This window comes from Coregonus lavaretus (genome assembly GCF_964263955.1).
Source record: "Coregonus lavaretus genome assembly, chromosome: 27".
NCBI lineage: Eukaryota > Metazoa > Chordata > Actinopteri > Salmoniformes > Salmonidae > Coregonus > Coregonus lavaretus.
The window spans coordinates 28,817,996-28,844,613 of NC_140014.1; the positions used below are offsets into that span (position 1 = coordinate 28,817,996).

General features: G+C 43.0%; 1 protein-coding gene across 1 annotated transcript; it reads left to right on the forward strand.

Moving 5' to 3' along the window:
- The first annotated feature begins 11,741 nt into the window (after nucleotides 1-11,741).
- On the forward strand, nucleotides 11,742-22,927 carry LOC311102356 (protein FAM98B-like). Its single transcript, XM_084143673.1, has 8 exons — nucleotides 11,742-11,936; nucleotides 14,262-14,410; nucleotides 14,512-14,640; nucleotides 16,887-17,053; nucleotides 18,832-18,912; nucleotides 19,027-19,143; nucleotides 21,403-21,570; nucleotides 22,128-22,927. The coding sequence occupies exons 1-8, from the start codon at nucleotides 11,899-11,901 to the stop codon at nucleotides 22,416-22,418; spliced, it is 1,140 nt and encodes a 379-aa protein (XP_083999799.1). The 5' UTR covers nucleotides 11,742-11,898; the 3' UTR covers nucleotides 22,419-22,927.
- Nucleotides 22,928-26,618: the final 3,691 nt, after the last annotated feature.

A 26,618-nucleotide genomic window follows, 5' to 3' on the forward strand; every position in this document is an offset into this window, starting at 1 on the left:
CCAGAGTGCAAAGAACCTTGTTGTGACCCTGGACAACACCCTGTCGTTCTCCGCTAACATCAAAGTGGTGACCCGATCCTGTAGGTTCATGCTCTACAACATTCGCAGAGTACGACCCTACCTTACACAGGAAGCGGCACAAGACGATTATAATGGCGCCGGAGAAGAAGGCTGCCGTTTTACAGCCCTCTAACCAATTGTACTATTATGTCTGTTTTTCCGCGTTATTTGTAATTTATTTTGTACATAATGTTTCTGCCATCGTCTCTTATAACCAAAAAGAGCTTCTGGATATCAGGACAGCGATTACTCACCTCGTATTGGACGAAGATCTTTTCTTCAACGAGCTGGCCGCGAAGGATATCCTACAGACACCCGACAAGGCCCAAATCCCTGTCATTCGCATGAGGAAGAGACAGAGATATCGTGGACGTAGGTCGGGGTGCCTTGTGAGGATCCGACGGCGAGCGAGTAAACTGCCGCTCCCATCAATCCTATTAGCCAATCTTCAATCATTTGAGAATAAATTGGATGATTTAAGATTACGGTTATCCTACCAACGGGACATTAAAAACTGTAATATCTTATGTTTCACCGAGTTGTGGCTGAACAACGACATGGACAACATACAGCTAGCGGGCTATACGCTACATCGGCAGGATAGAACAGCTGACTCCGGTAAGACAAGGGGTGGCGGTCTGTGTATATTTGTAAACAACAGCTGGTGCACAAAATCAAATACTAAGGAAGTCTCAAGGTTTTGCTCGCCTGAGGTAGAGTATCTTATGATAAGCTGTAGACCACACTATTTACCAAGAGAGTTTTCATCTATATTTTTCATAGCTGTCTATTTACCACCACAAACCAATGCTGGCATTAAGATTGCACTGAATGAGCTGTATAAGGCCATAAGTCAACAGGAAAACGCTCATCCAGAGGCAGCGCTCCTAGTGGCCGGGGACTTTAATGCAGGGAAACTTTAAATCAGTTCTACCTAATTTCTACCAGCATGTGAAATGTGCAACCAGAGGAAAAAAAACTCTAGACCACCTTTACTCCACACACAGAGACGCATACATAGCTCTCCCTCGCCCTCCATTTGGCAAATCTGACCATAACTCTATCCTCCTGATTCCTGCTTATAAGCAAAAACTAAAGCAGGAAGCACCAGTGACTCGGTTAATAAAAAAGTGGTCAGATGAAGCAGATGCTAAACTAGAGGACTGTTTTGCTAGCACAGACTGGAACATGTTCCAGGATTGTTCAGATAGCATTGAGGAGTACACCACATCAGTCACTGGCTTCATCAATAAGTGCATCGATGATGTCGTCCCCACAGTGACTGTACGTAGATTATTTATGCATAGTCACTTTAACTCTAGCCGGTGCCCCCGCACAGGTACCCCCCTGTATATATAGCCTCCCTACTGTTATTTTATTTTACTTCTGCTCTTTTTTTCTCAACACTTTTTTGTTGTTTTATTTTACATTTACGTAGACGCTCTTATCCAGAGCGACTTACAGTTAGTGAGTGCATACGTTTTTTTTTTGTTTTTTTTTCATACTGGCCCCCCGTGGGAATCGAACCCACAACCCTGGCGTTGCAAACGCCATGCTCTAACAACTGAGCTACATCCCTGCCGGCCATTCCCTCCCCTACCCTGGACGACGCTGGGCCAATTGTGCGCCGCCCCATGGGTCTCCCGGTCCCGGCCGGCTACGACAGAGCCTGGATTCGAACCAGGATCTCTAGTGGCACAGCTAGCACTGCGATGCAGTGCCTTAGACCACTGCACCACTCGGGAGACGTGTTATTCTACTTTTTTATTAAAAATAAATGCACTGTTGGTTAAGGGCTGTAAGTAAGCATTTCACTGTAATGTCTGCACCTGTTGTATTCGGCGCATGTGGCCAATAAAATTTGATTTGATTTGATTTGAGGTAATAATCCAGGCACTTGTCATCTCCCGAAAGAAATAAAAAATAATATTTAGCAAAATAAAATAAGATGAATTTAAAATTTAAATTTAAAATTAAATTAAAATTAAAATTTTGAAAAAAGAAATAACAAATATATATAAAACTAATGAAAATTAAGAATCTACTCTAAAAATTAAAAAATATAAATTAAAAATAAATACATATAAAAAATTTAAAAAATGTAAAGTGGTTGTCCCACTGGCTATCATAGGGTGAATGCACCAATTTGTAAGTCGCTCTGCATAAGAGCGTCTGCTAAATGACATAAATGTAAATGTAATAATGATAAAGCGAAAACAGGTTTTTAGAAATGTTTGCAAATGTATTAAAAATACAAAACAGACCCTTTGTTATGAGACTTGAAATTGAGCTCAGGTGCATCCTGTTTCCATTGATCATCCTTGAGATGTTTCTACAACTTGATTGGAGTCCACCTGCGGTAAATTCAATTGATTGGACATGATTTGGAAAGGCACACACCTGTCTATATAAGGTCCCACAGTTGACAGTGCATGTCAGAGCAGAAACCAAGCCGAGGTTGAAGGAATTGTCTGTAGAGCTCCAAGACAGGATTGTGTCGGCACAGATCTGGGGAAGGATACCAAAAAATTTCAGCATTGAAGGTCCCCAAGAACACAGTGGCCTCCATCATTCTTAAATAGAAGAAGTTTGGAACCACTAAGACTCTTCCAAGAGCTGGCCGCCTGGCCAAACTGAGCAATCGGGGGAGAAGGGCCTTGGTCAGGGAGGTGACCAAGAACCCAATGGTCATTCTGACAGAGCTCTAGAGTTCCTCTGTGGAGATGGGAGAACCTTCCAGAAGGACAACCATCTCTGCAGCACTCCAACAATCAGGCCATTATGGTAGAGTGGCCAGACAGAAGCCGCTCCTCAGTAAAAGGCACATGACAGCCTGCTTGGAGTTTGCCAAAAGGCACCTAACAACTCTCAGACTATGGCCTGAATGCCAAGCGTCACATCTGAAGGAAACCTGGCACCATCCCTATGGTGAAGCATGGTGGTGGCAGCATCATGCTGTGGGGATGTTTTTCAGTGGAAGGGACTGGGAGACTAGTCAGGATCGAGGCAAAGATGAACGGAGCAAAGTACAGAGAGATCCTTGATGAAAACCTGCTTCAGAGCGCTCAGGTCCTCAGACTGGGGTGAAGGTTCACCTTCCAACAGGACAACGACCCTAAGAACACAGTCAAGACAACGCAGGAGTGGCTTCGGGACAAGTCTCTGAATGTCCTCAATGTTATTAATGCCTGCTATGTTTTTAATAGTTTTTTATTGCAGTTGGGTTACTAAAAGTTTAATTTAAATTGATATCCATTGTCCTCATTACATGGTTATACAGTGGGGAGAACAAGTATTTGATACACTGCCGATTTTGCAGGTTTTCCTACTTATAAAGCATGTAGAGGTCTGTAATTTCTATCATAGGTACACTTCAACTGTGAGAGACCGAATCTAAAACAAAAATCCAGAAAATCACATTGTATGATTTTTATTTATAATTTTGAATTAATTTGCATTTTATTGCATGACATAAGTATTTGATCACCTACCAACCAGTAAGAATTCCGGCTCTCACAGACCTGTTAGTTTTTCTTTAAGAAGCCCTCCTGTTCTCCACTCAATACCTGTATTAACTGCACCTGTTTGAACTCGTTACCTGTATAAAAGACACCTGTCCACACACTCAATCAAACATACTCCAAGCTCTCCACAATGGCCAAGACCAGAGAGCTGTGTAAGGACATCAGGGATAAAATTGTAGACCTGCAAAAGGCTGGGATGGGCTACAGGACAATAGGCAAGCAGCTTGGTGAGAAGGCAACAACTGTTGGCGCAATTATTAGAAAATGGAAGAAGTTCAAGATGACGGTCAATCACCCTCGGTTTGGGGCTCCATGCAAGATCTCACCTCTTGGGGCATCAATGATCATGAGGAAGGTGAGAGATCAGCCCAGAACTACACGGCAGGACCTGGTCAGTGACCTGAAGAGAGCTGGGACCACAGTCTCAAAGAAAACCATTGGTAACACACTACGCCGTCATGGATTAAAATCCTGCAGCGCACACAAGGTCCCCCTGCTCAAGCCAGCGCATGTCCAGGCCCGTCTGAAGTTTGCCAATGACCATCTGGATGATCCAGAGGAGGAATGGGAGAAGGTCATGTGGTCTGATGAGACAAAAATAGAGCTTTTTGGTCTAAACTCCACTCGCCGTGTTTGGAGGAAGAAGAAGGATGAGTACAACCCCAAGAACACCATCCCAACCGTGAAGCATGGAGGTGGAAACATCATTCTTTGGGGATGCTTTTCTGCAAAGGGGACAGGACGACTGCACGGTATTGAGGGGAGGATGGATGGGGCCATGAATCGCGAGATCTTGGCCAACAACCTCCTTCCCTCAGTAAGAGCATTGAAGATGGGTCGTGGCTGGGTCTTCCAGCATGACAACGACCCGAAACACACAGCCAGGGCAACTAAGGAGTGGCTCCGTAAGAAGCATCTCAAGGTCCTGGAGTGGCCTAGCCAGTCTCCAGACCTGAACCCAATAGAAAATCTTTGGAGGGAGCTGAAAGTCCGTATTGCCCAGCGACAGCCTCGAAACCTGAAGGATCTGGAGAAGGTCTGTATGGAGGAGTGTGCCAAAATCCCTGCTGCAGTGTGTGCAAACCTGGTCAAGACCTACAGGAAACGTATGATCTCTGTAATTGCAAACAAAGGTTTCTGTACCAAATATTAAGTTCTGCTTTTCTGATGTATCAAATACTTATGTCATGCAATATAATGCATATTAATTACTTAAAAATCATACAATGTGATTTTCTGGATTTTTGTTTTAGATTCCGTCTCTCACAGTTGAAGTGTACCTATGATAAAAATTACAGACCTCTACATGCTTTGTAAGTAGGAAAACCTGCAAAATCGGCAGTGTATCAAATACTTGTTCTCCCCACTGTATCTATGAAATAGAATGTTTATACAATTTGAGAGTAAACAAAACCAAATTATATGGAAGCCATATTTGTCTCTTCAACCCCGTTACCCTAGTCACAACCAATTATGTATATAGACCCTGGATTGCTGATGCAATGTATTGGCCAATGAGAGGCTTTGAAGCCACTGGTCGGCCATATTGGCACTCCTCAGAAAAGCAGATCTCCATAGGAATTAATGGAATTCTACAGTATTTCATTTAAATGTTTCAAGGACAAAATTACATGTATTTAAGTAGAGTAACATAAGTACTTTAAAAATATATATACTTTAAGGAAAATGTTAAGAAGAAAATTATGTTTAGCTCACATATCGTTTAAAAGTATGCATTACGGTGTCTGTAATAGAATAAACATGTCAAAAATAAATGTAGAAATGTATTAATGCATTTCTATAGTTCCAAAATAATTTTTATAATGGTGGGGGAGTGCCAAGATGGAGACACGGTGGCTTCAAAACAGCGCCCCCTGTCAGTCATCTAGTGACGACACAACAGTGGTAGGCCTGATTACCAACCAAGACGAGATCTCCTACAGGGAGGAGGTGAGGGCCCTGGCGGAGTGGTGGCAGGAAATAACCTCCCTCGACGTCAACAAAACGAAGGAGCTGATCGTGGACTTCAGGAGACAGCAGAAGGAGCACACCCCATCCACATCGTCGGGGCTGCAGTGGAGAAGGTGAAAAGCTTCAAGTTCCTCAGTGTACACATCACTGACAAACTGAAATGGTCCACCCACACAAACAGTGTGGTGAAGAAGGCGCAACAGCGCATCTTCAACCTCAGGAGGCTGAAGAAATTCGGCTTGACCCCTATGACCCTCACAAACGTTTACAGATGCACCATTGAGAGCATCTTGTCGGCAACTGCACTGTCCACAACCGCAGGGTTCTCCAGAGGGTGGTGCGGTCTGCCCAACGCATCACCGGGGGCACACTGCCTGCCCTTCAGGACATATACAGCACCCGGTGTCGCAGGAAGGCCAAGAAGATAATCAAGGACCACAGCCACCTGAGCCACGGCCTGTTCACACCGCTATCATCCAGAAGGCGAGGTCAGTACAGCTGCATCAAAGCTGGGACCGAGAGACTGAAAAACAGCTTCTATCTCAAGGCCATCAGACTGTTAAATAGCCATCACCAGCCGGCCTCCACCTAGTACCCTGCCGTGAATTTAGTCACTGTCACTAGCCGGCTACCACCTGGTTACTCAACCCTGCACCTTAGAGGCTGCTGCCCTATGTACATAGACATGGAATCACAGGTCACTTTAATAATGGAACACTGGTCACTTTAATAATGTTTACATACTGTTTTACCCATTTCATATGTACACTATATATACAAAAGTATGTGGACAGGTGTATACAGTCGAGCACACAGCCATGCAATCTCCATAGACAAGCATGTGCAGTAGAATGGCCTTAATGAAGAGTTCATTGACTTTCAACGTGGCACCGTCATAGCATGCCACCTTTCCAACAAGTCAGTTTGTCAAATTTCTGCCTTGGTAGAGCTGCCCTGGTCAACTGTAACATGCTGACCACACTGCTCGCATTACAAAACAAATGTACACATACAGTGGGGAAAAAAAGTATTTAGTCAGCCACCAATTGTGCAAGTTCTTCCACTTAAAAAGATGAGAGAGGCCTGTAATTTTCATCATAGGTACACGTCAACTATGACAGACAAAATGAGATTTTTTTTCTCCAGAAAATCACATTGTAGGATTTTTTATGAATTTATTTGCAAATTATGGTGGAAAATAAGTATTTGGTCAATAACAAAAGTTTCTCAATACTTTGTTATATACCCTTTGTTGGCAATGACACAGGTCAAACGTTTTCTGTAAGTCTTCACAAGGTTTTCACACACTGTTGCTGGTATTTTGGCCCATTCCTCCATGCAGATCTCCTCTAGAGCAGTGATGTTTTGGGGCTGTCGCTGGGCAACACGGACTTTCAACTCCCTCCAAAGATTTTCTATGGGGTTGAGATCTGGAGACTGGCTAGGCCACTCCAGGACCTTGAAATGCTTCTTACGAAGCCATTCCTTCGTTGCCCGGGCGGTGTGTTTGGGATCATTGTCATGCTGAAAGACCCAGCCACGTTTCATCTTCAATGCCCTTGCTGATGGAAGGAGGTTTTCACTCAAAATCTCACGATACATGGCCCCATTCATTCTTTCCTTTACACGGATCAGTCATCCTGGTCCCTTTGCAGAAAAACAGCCCCAAAGCATGATGTTTCCACCCCCATGCTTCACAGTAGGTATGGTGTTCTTTGGATGCAACTCAGCATTCTTTGTCCTCCAAACACGACGAGTTGAGTTTTTACCAAAAAGTTCTATTTTGGTTTCATCTGACCATATGACATTCTCCCAATCCTCTTCTGGATCATCCAAATGCACTCTAGCAAACTTCAGACGGGCCTGGACATGTACTGGCTTAAGCAGGGGGACACGTCTGGCACTGCAGGATTTGAGTCCCTGGCGGCGTAGTGTGTTACTGATGGTAGGCTTTGTTACTTTGGTTCCAGCTCTCTGCAGGTCATTCACTAGGTCCCCCCGTGTGGTTCTGGGATTTTTGCTCACCGTTCTTGTGATCATTTTGACCCCACGGGGTGAGATCTTGCGTGGAGCCCCAGATCGAGGGAGATTATCAGTGGTCTTGTATGTCTTCCATTTCCTAATAATTGCTCCCACAGTTGATTTCTTCAAACCAAGCTGCTTAACTATTGCAGATTCAGTCTTCCCAGCCTGGTGCAGGTCTACAATTTTGTTTCTGGTGTCCTTTGACAACTCTTTGGTATTGGCCATAGTGGAGTTTGGAGTGTGACTGTTTGAGGTTGTGGACAGGTGTCTTTTATACTGATAACAAGTTCAAACAGGTGCCATTAATACAGGTAACGAGTGGAGGACAGAGGAGCCTCTTAAAGAAGAAGTTACAGGTCTGTGAGAGCCAGAAATCTTGCTTGTTTGTAGGTGACCAAATACTTATTTTCCACAATAATTTGCAAATAAATTCATTAAAAATCCTACAATGTGATTTTCTGGATTTTTTTTCCTCAATTTGTCTGTCATAGTTGACGTGTACCTATGATGAAAATTACAGGCCTCTCTCATCTTTTTAAGTGGGAGAACTTGCACAATTGGTGGCTGACTAAATACTTTTTTCCCCCACTGTACATGTGATTCAATCATTTCATCCAAACTGCTTATGTGTGTCAACGAGCATCTGCGTAGCCAGGCGCTAAAATAGAACTTGGTTCTGTTTTTGACGCTTGACGTGCTGTAAGTCCCGCCTCTCCCATCTCCTCATTGGTTTTTAGGAGCATATACCCACGTGGGTGATTGAAAGCTGAACTGAGGTCCACACTCCAGTCCAGTTGGTGGTGGTAATGCACCTTAAAGTTGGTTGCCAACCGCCATTTAAAGTCTGAAGAAGACTGAAGGAGGGGAGATTACTAGAAGCTAACTAGGTTTACCCTATTATCTGTGGATTAATTGTTGGAGTAGAGGACCTTGCGCATTTCAGGTAAAATAACAACCCAATATTTATATCCCAGGAAATAATTTCTAGCAACAGCCCGCTAGCTAAATGGCCATAAATGTTTCATGCCTTTCAACCTGTCCCCAAATTAATATAGTTGGTTCAGAGTTCGTTTTTGATATTTCTTGTCCTGATCGCGTCTGGTGTGGATGGACAAAATCAACATGTGTGCGATGGCTCACACGGATGCATGCGCGTGCCGGGTCTAGTCAGCATGTACAGTGGGGGAAAAAAGTATTTTGTCAGCCACCAATAGTGCAAGTTCTCCCACTTAAAAAGATGAGAGAGGCCTGTAATTTTCATCATAGGTACACGTCAACTATGACAGACAAATTGAGGGAAAAAAATCCAGAAAATCACATTGTAGGATTTTTAATGAATTTATTTGCAAATTATGGTGGAAAATAAGGATTTGGTCACCTACAAACAAGCAAGATTTCTGGCTCTCACAGACCTGTAACTTCTTCTTTAAGAGGCTCCTCTGTCCTCCACTTGTTACCTGTATTAATGGCACCTGTTTGAACTTGTTATCAGTATAAAATACACCTGTCCACAACCTCAAACAGTCACACTCCAAACTCCACTATGGCCAAGACCAAAGAGCTGTCAAAGGACACCAGAAACTAAATTGTAGACCTGCACCAGGCTGGGAAGACTGAATCTGCAATAGGTAAGCAGCTTGGTTTGAAGAAATCAACTGTGGGAGTAATTATTAGGAAATGGAAGACATACAAGACCACTGATAATCTCCCTCGATCTGGGAATCCACGCAAGATCTCACCCCGTGGGGTAAAAATGATCACAAGAACGGTGAGCAAAAATCCCAGAACCACACGGGGGGACCTAGTAAATGACCTGCAGAGAGCTGGGACCAAAGTAACAAAGCCTACCATCAGTAACACACTACGCCGCCAGGGACTCAAATCCTGCAGTGCAAGACGTGTCCCCCTGCTTAAGCCAGTACATGTCCAGGCCTGTCTGAAGTCTGCTAGAGTGCATTTGGATGATCCAGAAGAGGATTGGGAGAATGTCATATGGTCAGATGAAACCAAAATAGAACTTTTTGGTAAAAACTCAACTCGTCGTGTTTGGAGGACAAAGAATGCTGAGTTGCATCCAAAGAACACCATACCTACTGTGAAGCATGGGGGTGGAAACATCATGCTTTGGGGCTGTTTTTCTGCAAAGGGACCAGGACGACTGATCCGTGTAAAGGAAAGAATGAATAGGGCCATGTATCGTGAGATTTTGAGTGAAAACCTCCTTCCATCAGCAAGGGCATTGAAGATGAAACGTGGCTGGGTCTTTCAGCATGACAATGATCCCAAACACACCGCCCGGGCAACGAAGGAGTGGCTTCGTAAGAAGCATTTCAAGGTCCTGGAGTGGCCTAGCCAGTCTCCAGATCTCAACCCCATAGAAAATCTTTGGAGGGAGTTGAAAGTCCGTGTTGCCCAGCGACAGCCCCAAAACATCACTGCTCTAGAGGAGATCTGCATGGAGGAATGGGCCAAAATACCAGCAACAGTGTGTGAAAACCTTGTGAAGACTTACAGAAAACGTTTGACCTGTGTCATTGCCAACAAAGGGTATATAACAAAGTATTGAGAAACTTTTGTTATTGACCAAATACTTATTTTCCACCATAATTTGCAAATAAATTCATAAAAAATCCTACAATGTGATTTTCTGGAGAAAAAAAATCTCATTTTGTCTGTCATAGTTGACTGTACCTATGATGAAAATTACAGGCCTCTCTCATCTTTTTAAGTGGGAGAACTTGCACAATTGGTGGCTGACTAAATACTTTTTTCCCCCACTGTAGGCTATGAGGATTATATATTTATCCACATAACTACATCCATCATAACAAGAAATAGATGACAATGATCATCATGTCAAATCTGAGTACTTTTTAGCTAACCGGTTTTGACTGATTGGTAGCTCAATCCGCTAAAACCATAGGGTCATACAGCAGTTCAATGGTTGTAAATTCTAATCCCACATGGGGCAGATGTTATTCAGCTGATGTGTGGTCCTCTGTAGCTCAGCTGGTAGAGCACGGCGCTTGTAACCCCAAGGTAGTGGGTTCGATCCCCGGGACCACCCATACACAAAAATGTATGCACGCATGGCTGTAAGTCACTTTGGATAAAAGCGTCTGCTAAATGGCATATTATTATTATTATTATTATTATTATTATATGTCCACACACTTCTAATTCTGAAAAGTGAAAGCATACCTGTGAGAGGGTTCGCCTTGGTAGTAGTTGTAGGTTTTTATACAGTACCCAAGACCAATGTGTGAGTAAATTTGACCATTGGAAAAATAGCTACTGTTTAAATACTACAATGCGGGTTGGATTTAATTGAGCCCTTAATCTTAATTTTCAAGGTGATGATTGCACTTTTCTTCCCAACACAATACCGCAATAAATGTGAATCCACATTTCAAATATGTTTTTTTGCGCCCAATGGGGGATTCGAATTTACGCAGGAAATGGCAATAATGTCAAGAAGTCGGCGCCTTACCACTGTCTACAGCGGTATTTTCTCACGATGCTTTGGGAGAAGGTGTTGGCATCAGGTACAACTACATTAACCCTCCCACAAAATGAATATTTATGAACAATTGCCCCCACCCACAACTTCTCACCTGAATGTATTTTAAAAAAAGTTTTATTTGAAGGGGTTAGGCAAAGGCTGAAATTGTGGTTGAGTTACCCTTTAATCAGGAATATTTTTCATGTATTAGACTATCCCTAGCTAGTGAGCAAATATCAAGACTGATCAGCAGGATGATTTTATTATAGTACCAATTCCTTCCATTCGAGTGAAATGCATCGCATAATGTTTTCCCATGTGAAAGTCACATATACTATAATAGTATTCTGTTGAATTACCTTACAGATAATTACGGTTATATAGTAGATTGACAGCATTATTTATAGATCATGGGCCATGGCATAACACAAATAACACGTTTATTTTCATTCACATAAATTAATGGTAAATGATAACATTTCAGAATGGGATGTCATGTAACTCCCTTTTCAAAGTGCGCTTTTTGATGATATGTTGATACTTTTTCAGTCCACGGAAGATATGAAGATAGTCCGGGAGGTTATTAGCGGGAACACACTAAGCGGAATGGAAGTAACCAAGATGCATGTTCTATTACGGATGTAATTTTCGTTACTCCTGACTTGCGGCATGTTTTTCAAAACGGCGTAGCTAAATTAGCTAGTAGACGATGAATTAAGCTAATTATATGTTTGTATCACAATGTCAACACACTCAAGCTTCTATCGGTTACATCTTTAAAGTAGAAGGAATCTTCTGATATTGTTGTCTGCCGCAATGGAAAGTGATATTTTAGATGCGCTGGAACAAGTCGGGTAAGCAAGTCAGCACAACAACAACACCACTGATGATGCTGCTCGGTTAGGGTTAAGGTAGCATGGGTGTTGACAACATAACAGTGTTGGGGAGTAGTGAACTACATGTAGTTCAACTAGTAATTTAATTACATTTGCAGTATCTTGGTGGTAGTTTAACTAAATTCAAATATAGGTAGCTAGCTAACTTTAGTGTTTCAATTACTTTTTTTGCCATGTAGCGGTGTAGCTAGCTAACTTCTGGAACTGCACGCTACTTTTTTGTGCAAAAATAAAATCTGGGTGAATTAGGCAATCATTTCCTTTCTCTTTCGGCATCAGACCGGCCCAATTCTCACTTCAAACATAGTTTTTGTGTTTAAATGGGCTGAATAGAGCCCCACAGTGGAGGAATAATAATACCCATAAAACCTAGCGGTCAAACAGGCAAATGGATCCAATTGTTTATTTGTTTTTGGTTCCAATTGTTTTTCCACCATACATTTTTCCCATAGGGGATTTTAGTAAAAACTTTAAATAAGGGCTGTGTTTTGTGTAGGCGTACCCTGGCGTGACGTTTTGATAACCATGTACATGTCTCTCGGACAAGGTGACTTTTATCAATATATTCGGCTCTATTAACTCTGATTCGAAAATGCTAATTAGCATGAAAGTAGACCATGCAAAACTACAAATCCCTGCAAGCTCCCTCACGTCATCTTTAGCAGACACCTTTGCTAACAGGTATTGTGTCAGTTCACAGAATTGTCAATTTAAAGAGATGTTGCCAATTTATTCATTACTACATTTAGCTAACATTAGTTAATCCAGAGATTCTTACATTTGCCTAGATTCTGCAGTCTAGTCCATATCATCATGGCATTTGTAGTTCTATATGATAGTGACATTAGCAGTTAATTAGCATTTCATTTTGGGGGGGTAAATACAGGTGAATATATTGATAAAAGTCACCTTGTCCTAGAGAGATTTACACGGTTATCAAAACGTCACGCAAGGGTAAGCCTACACGAAACACAGCCCTTATTTATAAAAATTAATGGTGAAAAAACGATTGGAACCATTTCCCTGTTTGACCGCTAGGTTTGATGTGTATTATGACTCATACTGTGGTACTCTATTACACTTTCTGTTAACATATGACCCCAAAGTGTTTTTGATTTACATATGATAATTTTTCACTAAGTAGTTTGGATGTAGTGAACTACTTTTTCATAGTAGCTTTAGTTAAGTAAATTATATTTACTATAGCTTTAGTGTAGCTTAACTTCGTCCAGTGTGAAGTAATTGGTAGCTTGGTAAACTATATTTTCAGAGTAGCTTCCCCAACACTGCAATATACACTGAACAAAACTATAAACGCAACATGTAAAGTGTTGGTCCCATCTTTCATGAGCTGAAATAAAAGATCCCAGAAATGTTCCATATGCACAAAAAGCTTATTTCTCTGAAATGTTCTGCACAAATGTGTTTACATCCCTGTTAAGGAGCATTTCTCCTTTGCCAAGATAATCCATCCACCTGACAGGTGTGGCATATCAAGAAGCTGATTAAACAGCATGATCATTACACAGGTGCACCTTGTGCTGGGGACAATAAAAGGCCACTCTAAAATGTGCAGTTTTGTCACACAACACAATGCCACAGATGTCTCAAGTTTTGAGGGAGTGTGCAATTGGCATGCTGACTGCAGGAATGTCCACCAGAGCTGTTGCCAGAGAATTGAATGTTCATTTCTCTACCATAAGCTAACTCCAATGTTGTTTTAGAGAATTTGGCAGTACGTCCAACCGGCCTCATAACCGCAGACCACGTGTATGGCGTCGTGTGGTTGAGCGTTTTGCTGATATCAACGTTGTGAACAGAGTGCCCTGTCGTGGCGGTGGGGTTATGGTATGGGCAGGCATGAACTACAGACAACAAACACAATTGCATTTTATCGATGGCAATTTGAATGCACAAAAATACAGTGACGAGATCCTGTGACCCATTTTGAGGCCCATTTTCTTTAAGGTATCTGTGACCAACAGATGCATATCTGTACTCCCAGTCGTGAAAGCCATAGATTAGGGCCTAATGAAAATATTTCAATTGACATTTCCTCATATGAACTGTAACTCTGGAAAATAAATGAAATTGTTGCATGTTGTATTTTATATTTCTGTTCAGTATACTTAGCTAGTGTAGTCGTTCTAGACAGCGGTATAAAAATATTATGGACTTTGCTTATTCCCTCGCAAATGCATCCATGCAACATCCAAGTGCTATCATAGCTATGATTCTATGCTAGCGTACAGCTAGATAATTTTGTTGTTTGTTGGTGCGCAGGTATGACGGACCTCTGCAGAATGAGGAGACGCTTGTCAGAGCATGTGAAGGTGGACTGTCATCACCTGAGTATGTCAACCTATGCATGTGGTTAGCATCCCGTCTGAAACCGTTATGTGATCTGGAAGAGAGCATTACGTCAGGTTCAGGTGAGCCAAAAGACATCACCTCTCACTGTCCCATTTGATCGACATTTGTTTTGTTAAATCAGATACTATTGCTATGTTAATTCTGAAACATGTGTGTTTAGGTGACACTGATGGCCTTCAGTTTGAGATGAGTGGCATGCTGAAGGAGTTGCAGTGCCCCTATCAAGGCCTTGTCTCCGGGATTCTACAGGGAGGGCTGCAGAATAATAAAGACTATCTAAAGCTAGCATGTAAGTATTGAATTTGCCATCTGTCCAGAATACTGGCCTGAGTACCATCATGTTATGATACCCTTTTTGGTATGTTGCGGCTCTGTAATAGTTCAGACAAATGTTATTGGTCGCATACACATATTTAGCAGATGTTATTGCGGGTGTAGCGAAATGCTTGTGTTCCTAGCTCCAAAAGTGCAGTAGTATCTTAACAATTCACAACAATACACACAAATCTAAAAGTAAAACAATGGAATGAAGAAATATACAGTACCAGTCAAAAGTTTGGATACACCTACTCATTCAAGGGTTTTTCTTTATTTTTACTATTTTCTACATTCTAGAATAATAGTGAAGACATCAAAACAATGAAATAACACATATGGAATCATGTAGTAACGAAAATGTGTTCAACAAATCAAAATATATTTTAGATTCTTCAAAGTGGCCACCCTTTACCTTGATGACAGCTTTGCACACTCTTGGCATTCTCTCAACCAGCTTCACCTGGAATGCTTTTCCAACAATTTTGAAGGAGTTCCCACATATGCTGAGCACTTGTTGGCTGCTTTTCCTTCACTCTGCGGTCCAACTCATCCCAAACCATCTCAATTGGGCTGAGGACGGGTGATTGTGGAGGCCAGGTCATCTGATGTAGCACTCCATCACTCTCCTTGGTCAAATAGCCCTTAAACAGCCTGGAGGTGGGTTTTGGGTCATTGTCCTGTTGAAAAACAAATGATAGTCCCACTAAGCGCAAACCAGATGGGATGGCGTATCGCTGCAGAATGCTGTGGTAGCCATGCTGGTTAAGTGTGCCTTGAATTCTAAATAAATCACCAACAGTGTCACCAGCAAAGCACCATCACACCTCCTCCTCCATGCTTCACGGTGGGAACCACACATGCGGAGATCATCCGTTCACCTACTCTGCATTTCATAAAGACACGGCGGTTGGATCCAAAAATCGCAAATTTTGACTCATCAGACCGAAGGACAGATTTCCACTGGTCTAATGTCCATTGCTCGTGTTTCTTGGCCCAAGCAAGTCTCTTCTTGTTATTGGTGTTCTTTAGTAGTGGTTTCTTTGCAGCAATTTGACCATGAAGGCCTGATTCACGCAGTCTCCTCTGAACAGTTGATGTTGAGATGTATCTGTTACTTGAACTCTGTGAAGCATTTATTTGGGCTGCAATCTGAGGTGCAGTTATTCTAATGAACTTATCCTCTGGAGCATATGTAACTCTGGGTCTTCCTTTCCTGTGGCGGTCCTCATGAGAGCCAGTTTCATCATAGCGCTTGATGGTTTTTGCAGCTGCACTTGAAGAAACTTTCAAAGTTCTTGAAATGTTCCGCATTGACTGACCTTCATGTCTTAAAGTAATGATGGACTGTCATTTCTCTTTGCTTATTTGAGCTGTTCTTGCCATAATATGGACTTGGTATTTTACCAAATAGTGCTATCTTCTGTACACAACCCCTACCTTGTCACAACACAACTGATTGGCTCAAACGCATTAATTTGTGGAATTTCTTTCCTTCTTAACTTTTAAGAAGGCACACCTGTTAATTGAAATGCATTCCAGGTGACTACCTCGTGAAGCTTGTTGAGAGAATACCAAGAGTGTGCAAAGCTGTCATCAAGGCAAAGGGTGGCTACTTTGAATAATCTCAAATATAACATATATTTGGATTTGTTTAACACTTTTTTGGTTACTACATGACTCCATATGTGTTATTTCATAGTTTTGATGTCTTCACTATTATTCTACAATATAGAAAATAGTAAAAAATAAAGACAAACCCTGGAATGAGTAGGTGTCCAAACTTTTGACCGGTACTGTATAAATATTAGGACGAGCAATATCAGTGGCATTGACTAGAGTACAGTAGAATACAGTATATACATATGAAATGAGTAAACAGTATTTAAATATTATTAAAGTGACCAGTAATTCCATGTTTATGTACATAGGGCAGCAGCCTCTAAAGTGCAGGGTTGAGTAACCGGTTAGTAGCAGGCTAGTGACAGTGGCTAAGGGCAGGGTACTGGGTGGAGGCCGGCTAGTGATGGCTATTTAACAGTCTCTCGGTCCCAACAGAAGCAGTTTTTCAGTCTCTTGGTCCCAGCTTTGATGCACCTGTGCTGACCTCGCCTTCTAGATGATAGCGGGGTGAACAGTCCGTAGCTCGGGTGGTTTATGTCTTGAGTTTTCATTTTGCATTTGCATTTTTTACCTGTGGCTCCTATCTTTATTCTGCAGTGTTTTTATGCTCCGAGCTACAAGCTGCGCAGATAGTAAAGAGACGACCTGCTGAGGACAAAGAGCACAAAGACAGAAACGATCTCCAGGCAATCTGTGAAACACTGAAGCTCCCAGAGCCAAGAGAGCATGGAGTAGCAGAGCTGTTCTCTGGGATAGGGAAAAAGGTGTGTTCACTTCCTCTCTTAGCTCAGAAGGTCTGGTATACCAAAGCTGCAAAAACGTCCTTAATTAACCCAATAGGCCTCCTGTAGCTCAGTTGGTAGAGCATGGTGCTTGCAATGCCAGGGTTGTGGGTTTGATTCCCACGGGGGGGCAGTATGAAAAACGTGTGCACTCACTAACTGTAAGTCGCTCTGGATAAGAGCGTCTGCTAAAATGACAAAAATAATAAGTCTGTGAGAAAGTCCTGAATGCATAGCCATCGATTTTATCATTGTCTTTGTATTCAATGGATGCATTGTATTGTATCCTGTAGTGCCTTCAGAAAGTATTTTTCCACATTTTGTTGTGTTACAGCCTGAATTTAAAATGGATTAAATTGAAATTTTGTTCGTCACTGGCCTACACACAATACCCCATAATGTCGAAGTGGAATTATGTTTTTTGAATTTTTTACAAATTAATTAAAAATGAAAAGCTGTAATGTCTTCAGTCAATAAGTATTCAACCCCTTTGTTATGGCAAGCCTAAATAAGTTCAGGAGGAAAAATGTGCTTAAGAAGTCACACAAATTGCATGGACTCAATTTGTGTGCAATAATAGTGTTTAACATGATTTTTGAATGACTACCTCATCTCTGTACCCCACACATACAGTTATCTGTAAGGTTCCTCAATCGAGCAGTGAATTTCAAACACAGATTCTACTACAAAGACCAGGGATGTTTTCCAATGCCTCGCAAAGAAGGGCACCTATTAGTTGATGGGTAAAAAAAAAAGCAGACATTGAATATCCCCTTTGAGCATGGTGAAGTTATTAATTACACTTTGGATAATGTATCAATACACCCAGTCTCTACAATGATACAGGCATCCTTCCTAACTCAGTTGCCGGAGAGAAAGGAAACCGCTCAGGGATTTCACCATGAGGCCAATGGTGACTTTAAAATAGTTCGAAATTAATGTCTGTGATAGGAGAAAACTGAGGATGGATCAACAACATTGTAGTTATGCCACAATACTAACCTAGTTGACAGAGTGAAAAGAAGGAAGCTTGTACGAAATATAAAATATTCCAAAACATGCATTCTGTTTGCAACAAGCCAGTTAAGTAATACTGCAAAAAATGTAGCAAAGCAATGAACTTTTTGTCCAAAATACAAAGTGATATGTTTGGGTCAAATCCAATACAACACATTACTGAGTACCACTCTCCATATTTTCAAGTGTAGTGGTGGCTGCATCATGTTATGTGTATGCTTGTAATCGTTTAGGAATGGAACTAAGCACAGGCAAAATCCTAGAGAAAAACATGGTCAGTCTGCTTTCCACCAGACACTTGGAGATTAATTCACTTTTCAGCAGGACAATAATCTAAAACACAAGGCCAAATCTACACTGGAGTTATTACCAAGAGGACAGTGAATGTTCCTGAGTGTCCAAGTTACAGTTATATGGCAAGACCTGAAAATGGTTGTTTAGCAATTATCAATAACCAATTTGACAGAGCTTGAAGAATTTTGAAAATAATAATTGGCAAGTGTTGCACAATCCAGGTGTGGAAAGTTCTTAGAGACTTACCCAGAAAGACACAAAGCTGTAATGGCTGCCAACGGTGCTTCTACAAAGTATTGACTTGAGTGTGAATACTTATGAAATGTGATATTTCTGTATTTGATTTTCAATTAATTCGCATCCATTTTGAATTCAGGCTGTAACACAACAAAATCTGGAATAAGTCAAGGAGTATGAATACTTTCTGAAAGCACTGTATGTATTTCCAGATAAACGCACTGCTTCAAGAGCTTCCAAAGGATCACATTGGAAAGCCAGTACTGAATAACTCTCTCGACAGTGAACAGTGGGTAAGCAGACAGCATTCAGAATGTCACCCATTTTTGTGGAGGCAAAGTGTATAATTCCTGCTAAGGCATGAGGGGATGCCAAGTGTGCATTGAATATGGGCCTTGTCTCCACAGGAGAGGCTGGAGCAGATCAACACGGTCCTGTCCTCAGAGTATGAGTGTCGACGGAGGATGCTGATCAAACGTCTCGACGTCACTGTGCAGTCTTTCGGCTGGTCAGACAGAGCTAAGGCAGGTGGAGTCCTTGGGTGCATCTTGATAGTCTCAACTTTAAAGTGTCCCCTTTCACTCAGTCACTGGCGTCATCAATAAGTGCATCGATGACGTCATCCCCACAGTGACTATACCCCAACCAGAAGCCATGGATTATAGGCAACATCCGCACTGAGCTAAAGGGTAGAGCTGACACTTTCAAGGAGCGGGACACTAACCCGGAAGCTTATAAGAAATCCCGCTTGCAAACTATTAGACTACAAATGGAAGTACAGCCGCGAGCTGCCCAGTGACACGAGCCTTCCAGATGAGCTAAATTACTTCTATGCTCGCTTCGAGGCAAGTAACACTGAAACATGCATGAGAGCATCAGCTGTTCCGGACGACTGTGTGATCACGCTCTCCGTAGCTGATGTACAACCTTTAAACAGATCAACATTCACAAGGCCGCAGGGCCAGACGGATTACCAGGACGTGTACTCCGAGCATGCACTAACCAACTGGCAAGTGTCTTCACTGACATTTTCAACCTCTCCCTGTCTGAGGCTGTAATACCAACATGTTTCAAGCAGACCACCATAGTCCCTGTGCCCAAGAACACTAAAGTAACCTGCCTAAATTACTACCGACCCGTAGCACTCACGTCTGTAGCCATGAAGTGCTTTGAAAGAATGGTCATGGCTCACATCAACACCATTATCCCAGAAACCCTAGACCCACTCCAATTTGCATATCGCCCCAAAAGATCCACAGTTGATGCAATCTCTATTGCGCTCCACACTGCCCTTTCACACCTGGACAAAAGGAACACCTATGTGAGAATGCTATTAATTGACTACAGCTCAGCGTTCAACACCATAGTGCCCTCAAAGCTCATCACTAAGCTAAGGACCCTGAGACTAAACACCTCCCTCTGCAACTGGATCCTGGACTTCCTGACGGGCCGCCCCCAGGTGGTAAGGGTAGGTAACAACACATCTGCCACGCTGATCCTCAACACGGGGGCCCCTCAGGGGTGCGTGCTCTGTCCCCTCCAGTACTCCCTGCTCACCCATGTCTGCATGGCCAGGCACGACTCCAACACCATCATTAAGTTTGCCAATGACACAACAGTGGTAGGCCTGATCACCAACAACGACGAGACAGCCTATAGGGAGGAGGTTAGAGACCTGGCCGTGTGGTGCCAGGACAACAACCTCTCCCTCAACGTGATTAAGACAAAGCAGATGATTGTGGACTACAGGAAAAAGAAGAGAACCGACCATGCCCCCATTCTCATCGACGGGGCTGTAGTGGAGAAGGTTGAGAGCTCCTGGGTTTCCACATCACCAACGAACTAACATGGTCCAAGCACACCAAGACAGTCGTGAAGAGGGCACGACAAAACCTATTCCCCCTAAGGAGACTGAAAAGATTTGGCATGGGTCCTCAGATCCTCAAAAGGTTCTACAGCTGCACCATCGAGAGCATCCTGACTGGTTGCATCACTGCCTGGTATGGCAACTGCTCGGCCTCCGACCGCAAGGCACTACAGAGGGTAGTGCGTACAGCCCAGTACATCACTGGGGCCAAGCTTCCTGCCATCCAGGACCTCTATACCAGGCGGTGTCAGAGGAAGACCCTAAAAATTGTCAGACTCCAGCCACCCTAGTCATAGACTGTTCTCTATGCTACCACGCGGTACCGGAGCGCCAAGTCTAGGTCCAAGAGGCTTCTAAACAGCTTCTACCCCCAAGCCATAAGACTCCTGAACATCTAATCAAATGGCTACCCAGACTATTTGCATTGCCCCCCCACCACTCTTTTACGCTGCTGCTACTCTCTGTTTATTATCTATGCATATTCAGTTTAATAACTCTACCTACATGTACATATTACCCCAATTACCTCGACTAACCGGTGCCCCCGCACATTGACTCGGTACCGGTACCCCCTGTATATAGCCTCGCTATTGTTATTTTTACTGCTGCTCTTTAATTATTTGTTACTTTTATTTCGTATTATTTTATATTGTATTTTTGTGTGATTTTTTTTGTTGTTGTTCGTATTCTTTCTTAAAACTCCATTGTTGGTTAAGGGCTTGTAAGTAAGCATTTCACTGTAAGGTCTACCTACACCTGTTGTATTCGGCGCATGTGACAAATAAAATGTGATTTGATTCCTCATCAGGGCACAGTGCTACCGTCCTTAATCGGCAGGCTACACCCTTTGCTTTTTCTATGCAGAATCTCATTGTGCATGTCATATGCTCAACAAACTGTCTTGTCTGTCTGTTAGGAGAGAGTTGACAGCATGGCCAGGGCCTACCAGCCTAAGAGACACTCCCTGGCCCAGAGTTCATCTGTAGGCATGGCTCACCTGTTGGCAGCCAGGGAGGACATATGCAACGTGGTGAAGACCAGCAGTGGCTCCAGCAGAGAGAATACTGCCTGTGCTGTCAATAAGGTACTGTAGCCTTCCAGACTGTGTAATGTGACCCAATGTACATTGTGTCCAAATGTCTGAGTGTACAAAAGTCTTGAGTCCTTAGGCCAAGTACCGGTGTAAAACCCAGCAGTGGAATCGCACTAATGTTGAGTTTCCATCTTAGATTTACCCCAGTGTTTTACCCAAAAGGCTCAGACTTTTCTGTTTCCATCTATGCGGGCTAGCACCCGTGTCTCACTGGACCATGGCTCTGGTGGACCTGCTCTGACTTGGGGCCAAAGCCAAGCCACTGGTACTTTTCAGCTCGCATTTACATAACAATGGCTACCTGTGAACCTTAATACCTCACAAAGCAACTGTCTTGATGGTGCAGAAGTTGTTGATTCTGCTTGCCCCAAGTATTTAGTGTCACACTCCTGATGGAAACACAGTTATACTAGAGCTAGCATTAACATAAAACACTGGGGTGGGGTAATTCTTAGGTGGAAGTGCAGCATAACTGACTAAATTAAAATGTTCTATGGTCCCCATCCATTGTCCTGTCATTGACCTACCATTGTATTTATCTTCTATAGATCCTGATGGGGAGGGTGCCAGATCGAGGTGGCCGGCCCTCTGAGATAGATGCCCCCCTCCCTGAGATGCCAACCTGGCAGAAGAGACAAGACGGCGGAGGGGGTTGGGGTGGTGGTCGGGGAGGTGGTGGTGGTGGTCGGGGAGGTGGTGGTGGTGGTTGGGGAGGTGGTCGAGGAGGTGGTGGTGGTAGTTGGGGAGATGGTGGTTGGGGAGGAGGGGGTAAGGGTGGCTGGCGAGGTGGTGGAACTGGTTGGGGTCATGGAGGAAAGAGAGGACGTTATCAATACTAACTTACCAGGGTTTTTTAAAACTGAAAAGCCAGACAGTGTTCAATAGGTGAACTGAAACCTACTCATGGGTATATGCGCCGCTAAGGGCAACACCTAAGGCATTGCTTATTTGGAGTGATGATGTGGACTGGACTGAGATGTACAGAATGTTACTGTATGAACTCTCCTAAATATTTGTCACTGATTTTTGTGTTCATTTTCAGAGTTATTATGAACTGTGTTGCTGTGGAAAGTTGTCGAAGCAATACCGACAGTAAGTCAAACTCACTGACCATTTTTGATTTAGTTTTACTTATTTTCTACTAATTGTATGTTGGTAGTCTTATCAAATGACATTTTTGGAAATTGGAATCATGGTAATGACCTTTTTGATTTGAAGTATGATAAAAAAATAATGTATGCACTCACTAACTGTAAGTCGCTCTGGATAAGAGCGTCTGCTAAATGACTAAAATGTAGATGTAAAGACTTAATCCGATTGACTTGAATAATAAAATGCTTTCTTCAGATTTAAATGTCTAGGTTCCCTGTGTGTGTACTTGGGGGGGTCGTCGTCTATTTGGTGTTTTATGGATAAGACCGCTGTCTACTTTGTTTTGTTGTAATTCCTTATGCATAGATATTTAATTCATTTTACATGAGTTGAGAGTTCATTCACCCTCATGGATTGGCCTCTTGAATCAGAAGTTTGGCGTGCCTTGTGTCATAATGACCGTGACCTTACAAAGGCAGTGGCTAGAACGTTGACAGCATAGTGCTTCAAGTCCAACTACAGATAGGATGCATCCACAGGGATGCTGGCCCATGTTGACTCCAATGCTTCCCACAGTTGTGGCTGGATGTCCTTTGGGTGGTGGAACATTCTTGATACACACGAGAAACTGTTGAGCGTGAAAAACCCAGCAGAGTTGCAGTTCTTGGCACACTCAAACCGCCTGGCACCTACTACCATACCCCGTTCAAAGGCATTTAAATCTTGTCTTGCCCATTCACCCTCTGAATGGCACACATACACAATCCATGTCTCAAGACTTTAAAATCCTTCTTTAACCTGTCGTCTCCCCTTCATCTACACTGATTGAAGTGGATTTAACAAGTGACATCAATAAAGAAGCATAGCTTTCACTTGGATTCACCCGGTCAGACTAGGTCATGGAAAGAGCAGGTGTTCCTAATGTTTTGTACACAGTGTACGTAGGCACTTTTTTCCTGATGTAAAGAAAGTTCACTGTAAAGGGGTATTTGCTCGACAATGGTTATGGTACTCATTTTAAACACACCATTCTGTTTAAATTAGTCAGAACGGCCAACATTACCAAATGGCTAAATATAAAATAATAGTCCACTAAAAACAAACCTTTCCGCATCATTTCTCAATCCTTTTTTCCCTATCTCATTCACATGAATCTGACTGACGTCACCAGTCAATGGCCATGTCTCAATACCTCCTTACTTACAAACACAACTGCTTTCTGATGTCTGTCCAATCCAAACTAGAGTCCACCAACCGTTTAGTCACACATCAGCTAGAATGGAATGTACTTAAGGCACAGTATGTGTGAGCCACCTCCAGTGTAGTACTATATGGGAGAAACATTAGCTTCAGCAACAAAATGCACTTCAATATGTTAAAGGGACTGTTCCTTTTCAAGGATATCAATAAAAAAAAGGGCTAATGTTCAGTGTAACATCTTGGATAAGCATTTGTAGGTGGACTAGGGGAGAACGACTGCCCCCTCTCATTGAAGCCACGGCAGTTCAAAGCCGGCCGCGGTATTGCAGGCTTTGTTAGCCGAAAACAGTGTCCCCCATAATAGTGAATGGAAAAATGGCAATCTTTGTGTAAATAAAACATTTTTTTGAAGGCTATCATGGTACCAACAATTGCTTCTAATACGCTAGATGTATGATCTTGAACCGATTATTTTTAAATTGCACACAATAAGTTAAGGATAATTTTGTTGCTAATGGCAGCCTGCAGTACCCAGGTCGGCCTTCAACTTGAGTTACTCAATGGGCGAGGCAGCACTGAGCTAGTCTGCAATGTCACTTCCTGGAGTAGCTCAAACTGTGCATGTTATGTCTCCATAGATGGGTTGGCTAACAATGTCACGAAAACTATGTACACGCTTCCATGGGGCAGAAGTCAGCCTTGACTGTGCCTTTAAACAAGCTTGGAAAATTCCAGAAAATGATGGCATGGCTTTAGAAGCTTCTGATAGGCTAATTTACATAATTTGCGTCAATTGGAGGTGTACCTGTGGATGTATTTCAAGGCCTACCTTCAAACTCAGTGCCTCTTTGCTTGACATCATGGGAAAATCAAAAGAAATCAGCCAAGACCTCCACAATTCTGGTTCATCCTTGGGAGCAATATCCAAATGCCTGAAGGTACCACGTTCATCTGTACAAACAATAGTACGCAAGTATAAACACCATTGGACCACGCAGCCGTCATACCTCTCAGGAAGGAGATGCGTTCTGTCTCCTAGAGATTAACGTACTTTGGTGCGAAAAGTGCAAATCAATCCCAGAACAACAGCAAAAGACCTTGTGAAGATGCTGGAGGAAACAGGTACAAAAGTATCTATATCCACAGTGAAACGAGTACTACACTGCTCAAAAAAATAAAGGGAACACTAAAATAACACATCCTAGATCTGAATGAATGAAATAATCTTATTAAATACTTTTTTCTTTACATAGTTGAATGTGCTGACAACAAAATCACACAAAAATTATCAATGGAAATAAAATGTATCAACCCATGGAGGTCTGGATTTGGAGTCACCCTCAAAATTAAAGTGGAAAACCACACTACAGGCTGATCCAACTTTGATGTAATGTCCTTAAAACAAGTCAAAATGAGGTTCAGTAGTGTGTGTGGCCGTGCCTGTATGACCTCCCTACAATGCCTGGGCATGCTCCTGATGAGGTGGCGGATGGTCTCCTGAGGGATCTCCTCCCAGACCTGGACTAAAGCATCCGCCAACTGGAGGGCTGTGCGGCCCCCCAAAGAAATGCCACCCCACACCATGACTGACCCACCGCCAAACCGGTCATGCTGGAGGATGTTGCAGGCAGCAGAACGTTCTCCACGGCGTCTCCAGACTCTGTCACGTCTGTCACATGTGCTCAGTGTGAACCTGCTTTCATCTGTGAAGAACACAGGGCGCCAGTGGCGAATTTGCCAATCTTGGTGTTCTCTGGCAAATGCCAAACGTCCTGCACTGTGTTGGGCTGTAAGCACAACCCCCACCTGTGGACGTCGGGCCCTCATACTACCCTCATGGAGTCTGTTTCTGACAGTTTGAGCAGACACATGCACATTTGTGGCCTGCTGGAGGTCATTTTGCAGGGCTCTGGCAGTGCTCCTCCTGCTCCTCCTTGCACAAAGGCGGAGGTAGCAGTCCTGCTGCTGGGTTGTTGGCCTCCTCCACGTCTCCTGATGTACTGGCCTGTCTCCTGGTAGCGCCTCCATGCTCTGGACACTACGCTGACAGACACAGCAAACCTTCTTGCCACAGCTCGCATTGATGTGCCATCCTGGATGAGCTGCACTACCTGAGCCACTTGTGTGGGTTGTAGACTCCGTCTCATGCTACCACTAGAGTGAAAGCACCGCCAGCATTCAAAAGTGACCAAAACATCAGCCAGGAAGCATAGGAACTGAGAAGTGGTCTGTGGTCACCACCTGCAAAACCAGTCCTTTATTGGGGGTGTCTTGCTAATTGCCTATAATTTCCACCTGTTGTCTATTCCATTTGCACAACAGCATGTGAAATGTATTGTCAATCAGTGTTGCTTCCTAAGTGGACAGTTTGATTTCACAGAAGTGTGATTGACTTGGAGTTACATTGTGTTGTTTAAGTGTTCCCTTTATTTTTTTGAGCAGTGTATATTGACATAACCTGAAAGGCCACTTAGCAAGGAAGAAGCCACTGCTCCAAAACCGCCATAAAAAAGACAGATTACGGTTTGCAACTGCACATGGGGACAAAGATCGTACTTTTTTGAGAAATGTCCTCTGGTCTGATGAAACAAAAATAGAACTGTTTGGCCATAATGACCATCGTTATGTTTGGAGGAAAAATGGGGGGCCTTGCAAGCCGAAGAACACCATCCCAACTGTGAACCACAGGGGTGGCAGCATCATGCTGTGGGGGTGCTTTGCTGCAGGAGGGACTGGTGCACTTCACC